Below are 16,257 nucleotides of genomic sequence, written 5' to 3'. Positions count from 1 at the left end.
ATAATGCAGTTTATAAAGGTAAGTGAATCCAATTTTTTTAAAGACACTTAACAATTCATAAATTATAAAAGAGGTACTTATATCTACCTACATAATATTATAATAAACAACAACAGGTATTTTATACTAATATAATTAATAATAATGAATAACATTACCCGTCAGGCGCGGATCCAAGAGGGGAGGGACAAAAGAGGCACATGTCCCCCCCTTAAATACATTAAAATATGTTTGTATTATGTATAATATGTATATAACATAATATATGGTATCCAATTTTCTCTTTTATATATTCCTGGAGGACAAGTGGCTAATATACTTTTTATTGCTTTTACGTGTTATGTATTTATACGTCAACCACAATACCAGCAAATCTGTACAACTTCATTCTTTATTTTGTTAGTCATGTACTATTTTTACTATTATATTATTTTAATATGTAAATTTAATTCATGTTTCTTCAGATCCTCTTTATATCTTTTTTATTTATAATGTGTTCTTACATTTTTCAATTTATGATTGAAAATTTAAGTTTATATTATTAAATCAATATTTTTAAACTGAATTTACTTTAGGTACCTACAACATACCTATACCTACATAACAACAGTTATTAGATGGAATTTATAATACCATTGATTATAAATACGCAAATGTAGTAAGAATATCTTTGTATCAAAAGAAAACTCTTGTTTCATGAAAAAAACTGATTTATTACCTAGTAATTTATATTTTCTATATTTATGCATCAGATTAAAAACCGAGTACAGTACGCCGGTACCAACCAGACTAACATACTTAAAACTAGCATTACTAATACCCTTAACTAATAATATTTGGACACACCTAAATTATTAAAAATGAACAGTTAGTTTTGTAAGTTTTTAAAGTTTCTTTAAGACATGAAATATTATCAATTGTCTTTCCAATATTTTAATATATTATCTACCTAATCTACAGATATAAGTGTAATGTTATTGTTTTTATTATTTCAAACACAGAGTTTTGAAAATATTCAACGGCCTATCACTCATACAACTAAATTACTTATTAAATATTATGGCTTCAGTGCAGACAAATCATCTGATTGTCCCAGAGATTGTTCACCTTACCGTGGCTCCAGTCCTGACAATGAATCTGTTTGTGCAGAACATTGTTTACCCGGTAAGTTAATAAAATGCATATTATAGCCATATTTAACTATGCTGGACATTGATTTCATTATGTATAATGTAATTTTTGATTCAATTTTAGGTGTACATTTTTTTCATATAAATGATTTTAATAATTTTCAATACATAGATAATTCAATTAGATGTTATCTTTATCTCTAGAGTGTCCTCAGGTGAATAAAGAACCGAACGAATATCAAGCTTTAAACGAGATGTGTCAAGATAAATGTAGTGGATATAACAAGTATTCGTTTCATGACTTTTTGATTCAGGCTGTTTGCTACATAGAAGCGCAGCCTTCTAATAAGGAGTACTTCGAACCAAAAGGATCACTTAATAAGCAAATCAAAATGGAAAATAAAACAAAATAATTAAGTTATGATATAAGCTATACTTATTAACAATTTGATTGTCTATAATATGTATAAATGTCAATATACTTTTAAATTATACATGTATGAATTTTAGAATAAATGAACAGTGATGTAGATATGGGCGGACAGGTCCATCGGGAACCTAATCTGGATTTTCACAGTAGGCAACCATCAATAGTATACTCAAAGGAACCATCCCGAAAAATTAAAAATAATTTTTGAAATACTTACCTACTGTGGTATTATAAATCCGGCAGTACAGTTTTAATGCGTATTCGTCATATCTGTATACTCCATTGTCTCCATTAGATGCCTTTTGCCTTTAATGCATTAATACCAAACAATGCATTGATAGCATCTTATAAAGTTGCTCATAGAATCGATAAATATTAGAACTAAGAATCCCTATACCAGAGATGACGAACCTATGACACGCCTATCACAACGTGACACGAGTACACTATTTTAGTGACACAAGCAACTGCGAAAAGTTTGTCATCAAAAATCACTGGTCGTAGGACGTAGACTAAAATATATTGAGATTACAAAAATCATACACACACGCATCAACCAATTACAGTCCAAAGATTGATTCACTAGCCAATAAAATTCAGCAAATAATTTCTCATTAAAAATGCATGTATAACAATTGTATATTTTAACATTTCAATATTTTTCATTTTTTATGAATTAAATTTTTTTTACTTACTTACGTGTTGCTTATGCTTTTGATATCTAATATATTTAAATTGTTTGATAATGTAATATTTGACTTGTTTTTATCATTCAAACCGTAGATGTAGGAATTTTTAAGTTTGAAAAGGGGTTATCAAACTAGTTGACACGTAAGGAAAATAAAATCCAACCAAAATTTTCATTTACACTGATACAAAAAAGTTCGCCATCCCTACCCTATACAATTGCAGAAGAGCTTATCCAGCTGCTTTAGATATGGTGAATCTGTTGGGAAATTACTTTGCTGACTAACTAAAATTGAGTCACTAAATAAAAATGTATAACTTATGCGTAAGTATAATGAAATAAATATTTTCATAATATCTATAAAAAATTTGTCTAGTTTCAATTTATTATGATGAGTCGTACAATGACTTAGGCAAAGGCATTCTATATAACCCTTATTAAAAAAAGGAGCAGCGAGCCAAAAAAAGTTTGGGAACAGATGAGTAATATCTAATGCCGAAAGAAATTGAACTTCAAACGCTCATAAACATATACTTAACTTTCTGGTATTCTTTTTTTTTTGGTTTAGATGTAGGAAAGTTATAGAGAATCTTGTATTACATTTTAAAACCTCTGATATAAATAGATAACATTTCATAAGTGAATATTTTTTTTAATCAATAATAGCTTAAAAAATCTAGTAGAAATCAAAAATTGTCTCATGCCTATAAGTAGCTCAAAAAGAAACAAAATATTTTGAACATTGTATGGTTTATAAAAAATTCTAATATAAACATTAGGTAAATATGTAATGTATCTACTTTTGTTTTTTTTTAGAGTTGCACCAAAAATCAAAATTGATCTTGTCAAAAACTGATTTTGCGTCATAATTTCAGTTTTTCTTTTGTTTATTTTTTTACGCTTTTAAAATATAGGAAAATTCATTTATTGGAATTTTTATTACCCTTAAACGTGATAATGCATAAAAAACATACATTATTGTGAAATCAATACATTAACATCTAGGCATCTAGCTCAGAATCTAAAACACCCCTAACTTACAATAAATTCGGTATAAATTAATTTCTGCACTAGTAATTTAAACACCCAGGGACATTAACTGCAAGCCTTGTATGCTTAGGAGTTTGCAAAATATAAATCTAAATTGGTCAAGAATAAATTTAATTTTTATTCCATCCTATGTTCTGTTCCATACTTGTATGAGTTTTTCGGTCAGCTTCAGCAAAGTTAAATGATCTTAACCATGCAATATCATAAATACCTCATGGCCTACAATGACTATATCCTTCCAAGTGTATCAACAGTTATTTAATAATTAATATTTAATAAAATAATATTGCATGGTTAATTTATTATTATGTTGTAAAAATAATAAATTACAAAAATTCATTTTAGAAATGTATATTTTGTTTGTAGTCAAATATTCCTACAATAAAGAATGGGAACAATAATTATATTCAAAAATATTAATATAAACAAACATAATGTATTAATGTTTTTACAGCAATAAACATTGTTGTAAAACATAACAACCCAATAAAGTGGTTGTACACAATTTTTATCTTTTTCTCTTCAGTTTGATAACGCACTTAGGGCAATACCACTTTCCATGCGGTGGTTTTGTTATACCAACACATTCATAATGAAACCACTCATGTGGACACTAGAAAAAGAAATAGAAATTATTTTAAATGAGAAACATCGTTAAAAATTACCAAAGGTAATATATTAATTTTAATTTTGGTAGAATTTTTTTTTATAATTATGCCTACTTTTTTATTATCACAAGCCACCATTGTTCCATAAGCTATTTGATTACATAAACAGTATAGAGGTTCACTAGGATCAATTGATTCATCTTCATCAGTTGATATGTCTTTACAAGCAATTCCTCTTCGAAGTCTACAATTTTTCAAAAAGTTAATATAATTATAACCATCAAAGATATAGGTGTCGATATTACTCAATTTACTTTTTATTTTTTTTTGTTTGGTTACTATTAGATTTAATAAATTCTGAAATGTCTTTATTATTGGAAAATGATTTTGATAACTTTGATTTGTCTGTAATTTGGTCATAATTAGTTGCATCAAAAGATGCAATTAAACTAGCTGACCTACGTCCACAAGACAGCTGAAACAAATACAATAATTTAAATTTAAAAGTATGACAGACAAACTTATCTTTGGAAAATGTTTTTAATTCACTTACCATAGTGAGTATAGCAATGATAGAAAATACAATTTTAAGAAGAATTAAAAAGTCCTTGTGTAAGAGTTTGCAGTCTAACATTTTAATTAAAATAATATGAATATTTTATAATTCCAATTTTAAGACTTAATATTTAAAACCAATACTAAAAATTACAATACACTTTAATTATGACAACCACAGTAGTTACCTCAATATCTAATTTTTTTTTTTTATATAGGTTATTCGTTCAAAATTTTAATTTAGTGTAACATAGATATACGCACAGGAAAAACTATATTTAATTAACATTTAAGATACATTAAAAAAAAAATAGGAAAATTTCCAGGTTGTGTTCCGTTCCTCAATAATACTAATAACGCATTTTATATTTTCTAAGGATCTAAAATATATTTTTAACTAAATATCTGTTTTTAATGCTTTGGAAAATATGAAAAAGTTATGAATTATAAGACATTTTAAAATGTTGTAAAAATAATAACTATCAACAAGATTTGATAGTTAAATCCTCAACTAAATTAGACTAGTTGTTAATAAATGAAAAATAAAATAGATTACAATTATTTAATATTTTAAACCGCCTCTCACTATGCTAAGAATAAATAGTAAAAATTTCTCTAGAGACATTTTTAATAATACCTTTTGAGAAGAAACAATAGCTTCAGATACAACTGCTGAAATTGCTGAGCAATCAGCCCCCTTAGTGAAGGATAGCGGAAATGGAGCCTTTTGAGAATTAACAGGATTTGTATCAGGTTGAAAATATGATACTAATTCTTCACTACTAGATGCATCTGAAGCTACTTCAATAGATGTTTGATTGATACTGCTAACATTATTTAAGACTTCTTCTGTTTCTACAACAACAGAATAAAAGATAATGTTTATTTAATACAGTTCTCTTTTAAGTAAAGAAATATTCTAAAAATAACACAGAAGGAATACCAGATAAGTTTATATCAGTTTATTTACATATCTAATTATTGTATTTTAGTAATAATTATTTTATATTTTCTAAAATACTAAATTTGAATATAAAACACACAAAAAATGAATACCAACCTAAACAAGAATTTAAGTAATATATTTAAAAAGTGATGATTTTTAAAGAAATATAATTAGGTATTTAGGTATGATTAATGCCTGAAAAAGTGTTATAATAAATTAAACAAAAAAACATTTAAAGGACCTAGTTAAATAAAATAAATTATTTGTAGTAATTAATTGTGTACTTATTAATGTATAAGTACAAGTATATTTACATTAAATATCCTGGAAGGTGTAGTGTAATATTTAAATTTAGAGAAAAAATTGTAATAGAAGTATCTATAAAAAAAAAACCAATTTAAAATTGGTAATCTATACATGTTTAAAATGAGTTAATTTATATTTTATGTGATTTTAAGATATATAATGAGAAATTTAAAAAAATATTTACTAGAAAGCTTTATATTGATTTTAATAATATGTATTCAGTATCATTATGGCATCAATAGATCAAGCAAAACTTTTGAAATAAGATAGAGCAGCATAATACCAGTTAGACTTAGATGTATATGATTTTTTTAAAATAAATCAAATACTTGTGTTTTTTTCATCATATATCATTTGATTTTAAGAATATTACCTTTAAACAAAAAATTACAAACATTTCAATAGGTACTGCAACTTTTTTGATAATAATATAAGTACATAACCTAACTATATTTAAAAAAATATTATTTCCCTTAATTTAAGATTATATTTTGTTCATTTTCATATCTATTAGACACTTAATAAGTAATACTGTTAATTAAATTAAGTTTTTTTAATAGTATTACACAGACTAGAAAAAAATAATTAAACAACAACACTACACATAATAACCATAATTTTCATAATAGCATAAAAATACTTATCCACATTACAATAGTTGATTCCAATAAAATCACACAATTATTTAGTGTGACTTGTTTACTTCATATTTTTTTATTGTTAATGATTATCTACTGAATAAAAATAAGATATAAAACTACATTGGTAAACATTTATACAACTAACTTAAGCAAAATATCACAAATGCATTAGATTACAAATTTTGTAATGAATAAAGCAAAATAATAATATACATAAAATTGTATTCAATTTATAAATAAATAAAACATTGTCATAAATATGTTGTTTTTAAAATTCCAAATTTGTACACGATAATTGATAAAAAAAAAATATAAAAAGATTAAATCGTTAAATACAGGAACTGGCAGAAACATAAATGGTACATAGCTTGACTTCAAATGCGTAAACTACCTACCTCCAAAAATATGTCTGTTTGCTTCATACTCATTTTCTTTATGAATGGATGTATTGTTTTGATCTGAATCTAAAATTCCTAAGAATAAAAAAAAAACTAGTTTATTTAGGTAAATAATATAAATCATATTTGTTCAAAATTAATTTATTACAAATTACAGTAAAATGTATATTAATTAATTAAACCATTACTTTTTTCAATAAGATCAGTGATTCCACTTTTATCAGCTTCCAGTTCAGTTTTAAATCCTTGTAACTCAAGATCCAATCGATTTATATATTTTGACACGAGTTTTTCCATGTCCTTGGCTATTTGAAGTTTTGAATCTAAAAAAAAACATTTTTTAGAATAAAATAATCAAAATACATCATTTAAAAAAGTTTACCAGATCGTTTAAGAGCTTTGTCACCTTCTTTCATAAGTGTCTTAAAATTATTTTGTAAATCATCTGGAGTCATAGTATCAGCTTTTGAAAATAAAGTATCTACATTACTCTTTATACAGTTCATTGAATCTGAAATCAAGTACATAATATAATGATTAAGTTGCCAAAGTCTACTAGTTAATGTTCACTGAAATTTTGTTGTTTTTTTTTTAATAAAACTTTACTTTTATATTAATAATATATCATTTGGATTTTAAATCCAGGTTAACAATAACCTATGGCATAAAAAACTATTGTATACATTCAATGGTATGTGGTGTAGTCATTATACATTTAAGACAAAGTATGTGGGCTTATACCAAATTCACTACAATTTAAATGTAAAGACTAAAAAAATTTGTAGATATTAGATACCTGAAAATTGTATGCACAAAAAATATTATACTCTGTATTTTGCTTGTTGTATTACATAAATAATAATAAATTCATAATGTACAAAATTACCAATGATTCAACATTACCCTTAATTCTAATTCTAACAAATCACTGTACCTAAATTAATAAATAAATTAAAGAAACAATAAAACAAAATGTAGGAACTAAATTAATAATCAACCAGATATTGTATATTATTAATATTAGATGAAAAATAGGTACTCTGATTTATATGTACGTAGGTACCTAATAAGAGTGAACCACTGTAGTTTAATGTCTCTATAATACAACTAATATTAAAATTAATTAATAAAAACATACTGCCCAGTAGCCACTAATTATTGATAACACCAGTTACACCAATATTTTACATTCAACTCAGTATATAAAAACAGCATACTGTTTGGTAAGCATTATTATATGTGTAAAATACTAGGTACATTATGAATGAATTAGAAAAAAAAAATTTATTTCCATAGTACCTATATTGGTATCCACTTATTTTTATATATTATAAAGGTAGTTGCTACTATTTTATTGAAGTAATTTTAACAAACTATACAAATTTGAATTTTTCAAACTATCAAAAACAATTAACTATTACTTAATAATATGTAATGATAAACATGTATATTTTATTTCATCACACCTCTCATGAGATATAACTTCAATTTTTTTTATTTTGATAGCATCGCGGTAGCATGTTCACCGCTAGATGATACAAGACAAATAACAATTGATAATAGTAAAAACCAAAAATATAATGATGATTTAACTAAGAAATTTATGTTCTACCTATGTATAAACATTCATATTCATTTGGTTTGAGTTTTTTACTATCCAACAAGTAGAATGTGTACTTTTTTTACTCACAAATTGCATAGAAAAGCTTTTACAGCAGTAAAGTACAATAAGTTAATATTCTACATATAGGCATTGAAAATTACACTTTTGGTGTGAGTGTGACAAAAAAATACAACCCAGTACTGCAGTGAAGTATAATTTATAAGTTTTATTATTAACAGTGAAAGCTGAAACTAAAATCTCCTTTAATTTAATAATTTGTCAATGAAAGCCAAATAAATTGTTGAATAAATAATGATATAGTAATTTATTACATACTTTCTACTTGCAAGTCCAGTTTCCCGATTTCTGCTGTGCGATTTCTGATCTCTTGCGGTAAAAGTTCAAGTTCTTGAACAAAAAATTATTACGTTGTACAATCTCGTTATCGATTTAAAGCCAAGAACTTACTTTCCATAAAATCTTCCAAATAGAACATGGTCATAATAAAATTAAGGTCACGAGAAATAACTACGAAGCGTTGCTACTCGGTTGCAGCTGATATTAGGTATTATTCAATTTGAAGTTGACGAAAAAAAAATGAGATTATTTTTTGTATTATTAAAACGGTGAACGGACTGAAGCAAAAAACGTGATTCCACTGGTACTGAAGTGATACTACTATAACACTATTTAAGTGATAGGTTGTTGTAAAATATGCTAAATACTGATAGATAATGCCCACAAATTCGTAATAATAATATGAACGCGCCAGTAAGTGAATATAATCGAAAACCGTTTTCGCATGCCGGAAAATTATTGTCATTTATGCATTTATAGTGTCTACTGCTTCATATAATATAATAATGAACTCAGGTATCGATTAAGTAAATCACCTACCTACTTGTATTATCGTTATTCGTGAACTTTGGTTAGTCAGCAGGCAGCCACTTTTAATTATTATCGAATAATTGCCCTTATCATTGGACCGCCAACATAATTAAAATTGAAAATTAATACAATATATTGTACATCGTTTCAATGCAATATAATTGTTTACATGATGACATAATGTACAATTATTATTCGTTGTTTTTACGAGTGTTGCAATAATTTGTATTATTAAATATAAGGACTCTTAGGGACTCTATGCATTATGTTTCATTAATCCGACTATTGTTTGCACGAATGTGTCAAGTTCCTGCCTAGGTGTACTCTTAAAAAAAGTGTGTTTTAAAAATTTCTATTTTAAAAAATTATTGTGCCGTATAAAAATTTCTATTATGGGTTTCCACAAGGGTTAGCCTATAAGTGGTCAGTTAAATGATATGTTATGTGGCCATAATTACTTAAATAAATTAAGACGATTAATTTTCTTTAAATAAAAATGTAAAGTAATAAATAATAATCATTTAAAAATCGTACACTGGACCTCTCTCATTTTTTAAATAAAATGTCTTGGTTTAGAAAATAATTTTAAATATTACAAAAGATACATACTATTAGGTACAGATAATGACGTACCTAATACAGACTTGATAGGTGTATTAATTACATTAATTAACTAAACCTTAGGATTATGTAGGCGTATTGCCATTCAAAGTCTGACAGGAAAATGAGCTATTTTTGTTAAATTTGTCTAACTGTAAAAATTGTTGTGATTTTTCTATACATATTTAAATATAGTTATACCTATATACATAGGCAAGGGTTTTATTGAACTTCAGCTGTGAGAGGGGTACGTGTTAACTTTCAAGCTAAGCTTATGCCTATCGATATAGTAATTGCATGTGCAGTAAACCTTGACGTTCATTGTCCAATAAAATTAACGCGTTCATAAGATTGTTCAAATTTTGTCCTCGAATTTTACATTTTAGTTTTAGTTTTAGCATTTGAGACACTTCAATATCTGTTATTTTTTTTTTCAATGAGCCAACCAGTTTTCATTGAAATACATAAACAATAATACTATCTAGTATCTATCTGTAAAATACGTGTAAAATACTGTGGTAGGTAGGTATTAATGAATTGTGAATTGAAATAGGAATAGTATTAATTATTATTTTCAGATATGAATCATATTGACAGTAATATTTTTATGATTTTCTTATTTTCATTTTCAAATGAACGTTAGAAATGAACCAAAGAAAGTTGTTCATGTCAGTGTAATAATTTAACGCATTCTTTCCAAATACTGGGTATGTGTAGCCAACATTTGTCATGAATGTTTATGAGAGTCGTTACAGCCCCTTACTTAATCGTTCACATTTTATATACCTCCATACTTATCTACAATGGCATATACAATATTAGACATGATAAATTATATGCTTTTTATTATCTTCTCGAAGTACAAATAAAAATAAGAAGTAAAATAAAATATAAATTATAATATCTATATAATTTATGTATGTAGATTATAAACATCGTACACTTTAATTCAAATTCTCATAATCTAATGTTTATGTAGACAGATAGTCGTTTCGTTTCTAAAGAGTGTGAGGTGAATACTGCTGCAGTCCACAACGTCTGTCATCTATAAAATGAAACTTGACCTATAAATTATAATATACTAGGTACCTACGGTTTACCTACCTACGGATCACAATAAATACTGAAAGATAATATAAAACCGTATTATTAACATATATGGCTTCGATCATCAACTATTCCGTACAGGTGTCAGGTACCTATTTTAATATCTTGTAATCATCACAGTATATTTTACCTATTATATTATAGGATGTACCTATGTAGAGAATAGACTAATTACTATAGTATTATATATAGGTACAATGATATTGATTGAAATGATAGACCCGCATTCGCCTAATACTTTTTAGAAAAGTATAAATGTATAATATGGGTAAGTATATTCATAGGTTATAAACGTAGGTGTAATGTGTAAAGGTTAACTTACCTACCTACCTATTGGCTATTACCTAATGAGTAATGGCTTATGGGTTATAACTAATAAGTCATAACTTATGAGGTGTGACTAATGTAAAATACGTGGGTAGGTATGGATGTGTATACAATGAGTTCATTACAATAACCTTATACCGTACCTACTTTCAAGCTGGATTACGAGGAAGAACAATGACATAATATAGGTATAGATATGAGTAATAATATTATGTATAGCCTTAATTCAATTATTTGTATACAGGGTTGATGCATACCGATACTTACCTTACTCCTACTAACATTTATTTTTTCATTATTTTATTAGTTTGGTCTGAGTAATTGAGTACCAATTGTGAAAAATACACAAAATATAATGTTCAATTTCGGTTTTGGGATTTCCGATTGTTTTTTAGGTTGGAAATAACATAATATACAAATAACCTAATAATGAAACAACATTTGTTTCAACATACAACTGTTATCAAAGATAATATAACATATTAAAGTAGAATCTATGATTGCTTAATTTTTCTATCAAATTTTATTTTTGTCCGAAATCATAGTATTTATAAACGACAACTGATGGTTTTCACTACATCCGGCATAGAAAACATGACACTATTTACCGATTATTTAGTAGATGTAGGTATATACATAAGCTTTAACCACTAATCTTGAGAGTCATTTCATTCTCACTTTAATTCTAATTTTTATACAACTCATCCTAATATTTTCATGTTTATAGAAAAATTGAAAGAAATTAAATAGACACACGTATATTAAACTAAATAGTTTAACTTATAAATGAACCCTTTAAATTAAATACCGAAATTCTAACACAAAATACAAAATTTAATTAATAAATATAATATAAAACTATAATTGATGAGTATGTATCAACAATATGTTTTTATTTGTCCTAATATTGCACTTTTTAAAATTATATGTTTTTTTTTACTTTCAATTTTATTCTTTTAACTATTCATATTATATGGCTGTAATGAACTAAGTATAAATTAAAGATTTTAATTTAAAATTAATTAGTATTTTCAACTTATATTTTAAGCTAATATATATTTTACACATAATCTTTTATTGTTTATTTCTTATTATTTAACCATTTATTTTACTTTCTATAAATAAAATTATTTATCTAATTGGTTTGCTGGGTACTCTAAAAATGTATACGATATGTATTTAGACAAGAAGAATCAAAAAAACTTTTATGTTTAAAGTCTAATCAAGATCCGCAAGTGAGCTAGACATTTTTTCAGCTAACTAATCAGGAGGAAATGTAGAATCTTAGTTTATGTAGGTTTATGTATCCATTAAATATTTTTAAGACACTGTAATTTTATGTTCTAACCTAACCTTTATTTCAAAATAAGAAAAGGACGCAATTAATGTACCCAAACGTATTACCCTATTGAATTTTAGGTATATTATTGAATTTTGTGCCCAAACGTTCCTTGCACTCACTTAAATATTCTTATTTTCAATAATTTATGTAGAAAACGCACTCGAATGTAAATTAAAATGTGTAAGTGAAACATATTTTAATGTACACAATTATTAAAAAAATTTTATTTAAATGTCATTCTCTAAATATTTTATAAGCTATTTTTAAACTTAAAATCTACTATTTTACTAGGTACGTGCTATTAAATCCACAATCGCACGTTTATACTTTAAACAATTATGATCACTTAAGTTCGGATTTATAGGTATTTATATAACCAAAGTATGTATTTATACAACAAAACTATGTAAATAAAAAGTAAGAAGTTCAAAATATATATTATCAACTAACAAAAAGAAAAAATACCTAGTACAGCCATATAGGTAATAAAATGTGATAAAAAAATGATAATTTATCTAAATATCTTGATTGCAATTTATAGCAACATTTATTTTCAAATTTTTAAAATCAAATGTATTCCGATTCTGTCTTAAAATTGATTAATACCATTCGAGTATTTATACGTATAAAGTCACGTCAAATATACATTAGGTCGACACCCTCCTAATCGACGATATTATACTACACAAGTCGTAAACTATTTAGTTTTGGCTCACTTAAATGATAAGCTTTCGATCCACAATCAATCTGAACTTTGAAGGATACACATTAAAATAGTAAAATTGTCTAAATGTGAGAAAAAAATTGTACATTTGTGAATCCTAATGATCACCAACGCCAACCCCCTACAAGTACACCAATCGAATTTTGTTTTCAAATTTTTAAAATACGTGTGAAGCACAAACGTAGACAATTTTATCTAACTACTTATGAAATTGTGCAAAATACTTGTGCACGTGTCTTGTCTGTATAGGAGTGGGTGGTGCCATATACATAGGCAGTAGACAACACATTATTGTAAATTAATTTTATTATTTCTGCCATAAACAATGTGTTTTGTCGTTCGAAAGAAACACGTTTTAAAATATTTAGATAATAACGGTGGAATATTAAGTGCTCAATAATCTACCGAGCACGTATAGTCCATTAGGTAGGTACTTTATGCGTTTCAATGTAAATACTTACCCTAACCCTTTATATTTTTCCATTAAGTGTGTTTTAATTTTTATCCTTATTCTTGTACAATACATAATATATATATATATATTATAGGTACATTGTATAGCACCTATATAGGTAGGACGTAGGTACTACTGTCGTCTGTTGGGATGAATTATCGTTCCGCCTCAATGAACTGTTCGGTACGAAGGTCAGCCGGTTCATACGGTAATGTAATTTACGGAATGCAAGGCCGTGAGGGTGTGTCTGTTAATTTGTTAAATATATAGAGAAGATGCTGTGCGCTTGTACAGATAAGTTGGACATCTTACAAATTTGTAGATAGAACAGATTATTATTTATTAAAACTGAGGACACTTTTCTACGTTTGGATATTTTTTCATGATAGGATCATCGATCATGTTTTAAATTTCAACCATTCTTATCTATACAGTCTTAGACAATAAGTATTTTAGGTATTTAAATATTAACTCTCTTAAACCATCTTTTGAATAGGTACCATTATTTCTTAAAATTTTTGCTTGAACTAATATTGTGAAATGTTAATTTGTTTTAAGCACATGTTATACATTATACTAATGATTTTAGGTACATCCGTGTAGACTACAGGTATGAGTAGTACCTAAGTAGGTACAGCACCTACATCTGTAGGTATAGGTGCGGTGCTTGTTTTCACAAATCATCTAAAAACAAATGTTTGAATAGGTAACACATATTAATAAACATTTTTTCATTTATATATTTTATACAAATTTATAAGTTATAAACATAATAACTAATAATACTTATTTACTAAATCATATTTAATTATTTTTTATAATGCTATATTACTACCTACATACTAAAAATTGACTCTTGAAATGTGAAGTTATTATTTATTACATTACTGTTATAGTGTGATTACCTTCCTTCGTATTTATAATTAGCCGGTAACCATTATATTGCCCATACTATAGACATAAATATTTTGGTTAACAATGGATCAAACTCCAGACTCCTGAAGAGTCGTATATAATTTTACTTTTAGGCTTTACCTACTTATCAAACAGTTCTTATCTACAATATTTGAACATTATAAATTAAAGAAATAAATTGTATTGTGTACTATAATGACTATGTGAACCGAAGAATAATTATTAATTGATAATAATATGGGTAATAGTTATTAATTTATTATTATGGAACTAGGATTTAAATGACCCAAAAATATCGAAAAATGTATTTATGACCTAAAAACTCTTCAAAAATGTCCCCCGAAATTGACCAAGATAAACTTATAAATTGTTTCATTTTAAAACCAGATTACCTTACATTGTTTTAGTACAATATATTGTGTATTTAAATTACATTTTTTTTTCATATATTACTAGAGATAGGTTAAAAATGACCTAAAATAAATAATGTTCTAAAAACGTTTAAAAATAAATTTAAAAGTCAAAAACCTCGAAGTATCCAAAAAATGCAGCATACTGTTTAAGGTTTGTCGTAAGCATAAAAAACATTTATATCTTAAAAAGCATAGCGTCAAGCAATTGTATCGAAATCCTAATCCTAATTATCATACATTTACGCATATAATACACTTGTATCATTATTATAATATATTCTAATTTCCTTAGTATTCGGTTTTATTTATAACATATACTGTCATTATAATAGGAGTTGTACCTGTAAATTATAGAATACCCAGGTACTGAATTTTAAAAAAATATTCTTGTCCGACAATATATTTTTTTATTTAATCCAAACACATTTTCTCTTCGAAACTGTTCGAGGTCAGACGTTTTATGTTCGAGACCGACAAAAACAAGTTAGTGGCACGTGTGTGACCTACTAGCCTACACTGGGGTTGCTTTTCATTCAACTGCGTATTATAAATTCGGTCATAAATAATATAAAGAGCGTCGGCACGCCTACTATTGTACTATAGTCAGAAAAACATTTATATGGCCATATGTGTACTAATATACACAACTACACAAGTAATATATTGGTTACCCGTAGTGGTTTTAGTGCCTCGTCGTTGCGGCGCCGCCACCGATCCTATTACAGACACTGCTGTTGTCATCCGACTGCCCGATTATAAATTTTATGAAATGTTTTGTCTGATGCAGTGACGAGAGTCCTGCAAGGCTCATCAAAACTCAATTTACATATTATTATTCATCTTAACACATTTACAAAACTATGTAGCTCCTTTAAAGTATCCTATTGGGATACCAGGATTTGAATGAGTTAAAAACTATCAAAAAATACTCTAATAATAACCGAAAATTAAAAACATTTTGTTATAGGTACCTACGTAAGGAAAGCGATAGTTTAACTTTTGGAATTTTTACACTTCATTTTAACTAAGATAATAACAGTACAAAAACTAAATATCAAACTTAGGCACACAGGACACACAATAAATAAACAGTATATACTGAGAATAAATGCGATTACGAAATATCCTGGTA

The 16,257-nt window shown here is 26.4% G+C and overlaps 2 protein-coding genes across 2 annotated transcripts; one reads left to right on the top strand and one right to left on the bottom strand.

Annotated features, from left to right (window-relative positions):
• The first annotated feature begins 3 nt into the window (after positions 1-3).
• Positions 4-1,543, top strand: LOC111035841. The gene is made up of 3 exons (XM_022317632.1): positions 4-18; positions 1,002-1,164; positions 1,335-1,543. The coding sequence occupies exons 1-3, from the start codon at positions 4-6 to the stop codon at positions 1,541-1,543; spliced, it is 387 nt and encodes a 128-aa protein (XP_022173324.1).
• A 2,128-nt stretch (positions 1,544-3,671) lies between these two features.
• LOC111035842 (inhibitor of growth protein 3-like) lies at positions 3,672-9,290 on the bottom strand. The gene is made up of 9 exons (XM_022317633.1): positions 8,824-9,290; positions 8,692-8,763; positions 7,135-7,263; positions 6,941-7,075; positions 6,750-6,827; positions 5,099-5,316; positions 4,221-4,381; positions 4,021-4,150; positions 3,672-3,911 (listed from the first exon to the last, which is right to left on the bottom strand). The coding sequence occupies exons 1-9, from the start codon at positions 8,855-8,857 to the stop codon at positions 3,807-3,809; spliced, it is 1,062 nt and encodes a 353-aa protein (XP_022173325.1). The 5' UTR covers positions 8,858-9,290; the 3' UTR covers positions 3,672-3,806.
• Between the last annotated feature and the right edge of the window lie 6,967 nt (positions 9,291-16,257).

The sequence above is a fragment of the Myzus persicae genome, unplaced genomic scaffold, assembly GCF_001856785.1.
Source record: "Myzus persicae strain clone G006 unplaced genomic scaffold, MPER_G0061.0, whole genome shotgun sequence".
Lineage (NCBI taxonomy): Eukaryota > Metazoa > Arthropoda > Insecta > Hemiptera > Aphididae > Myzus > Myzus persicae.
Note: the sequence above shows the minus strand (reverse complement) of the source record. Positions and strands in the feature narration are given on the sequence as shown.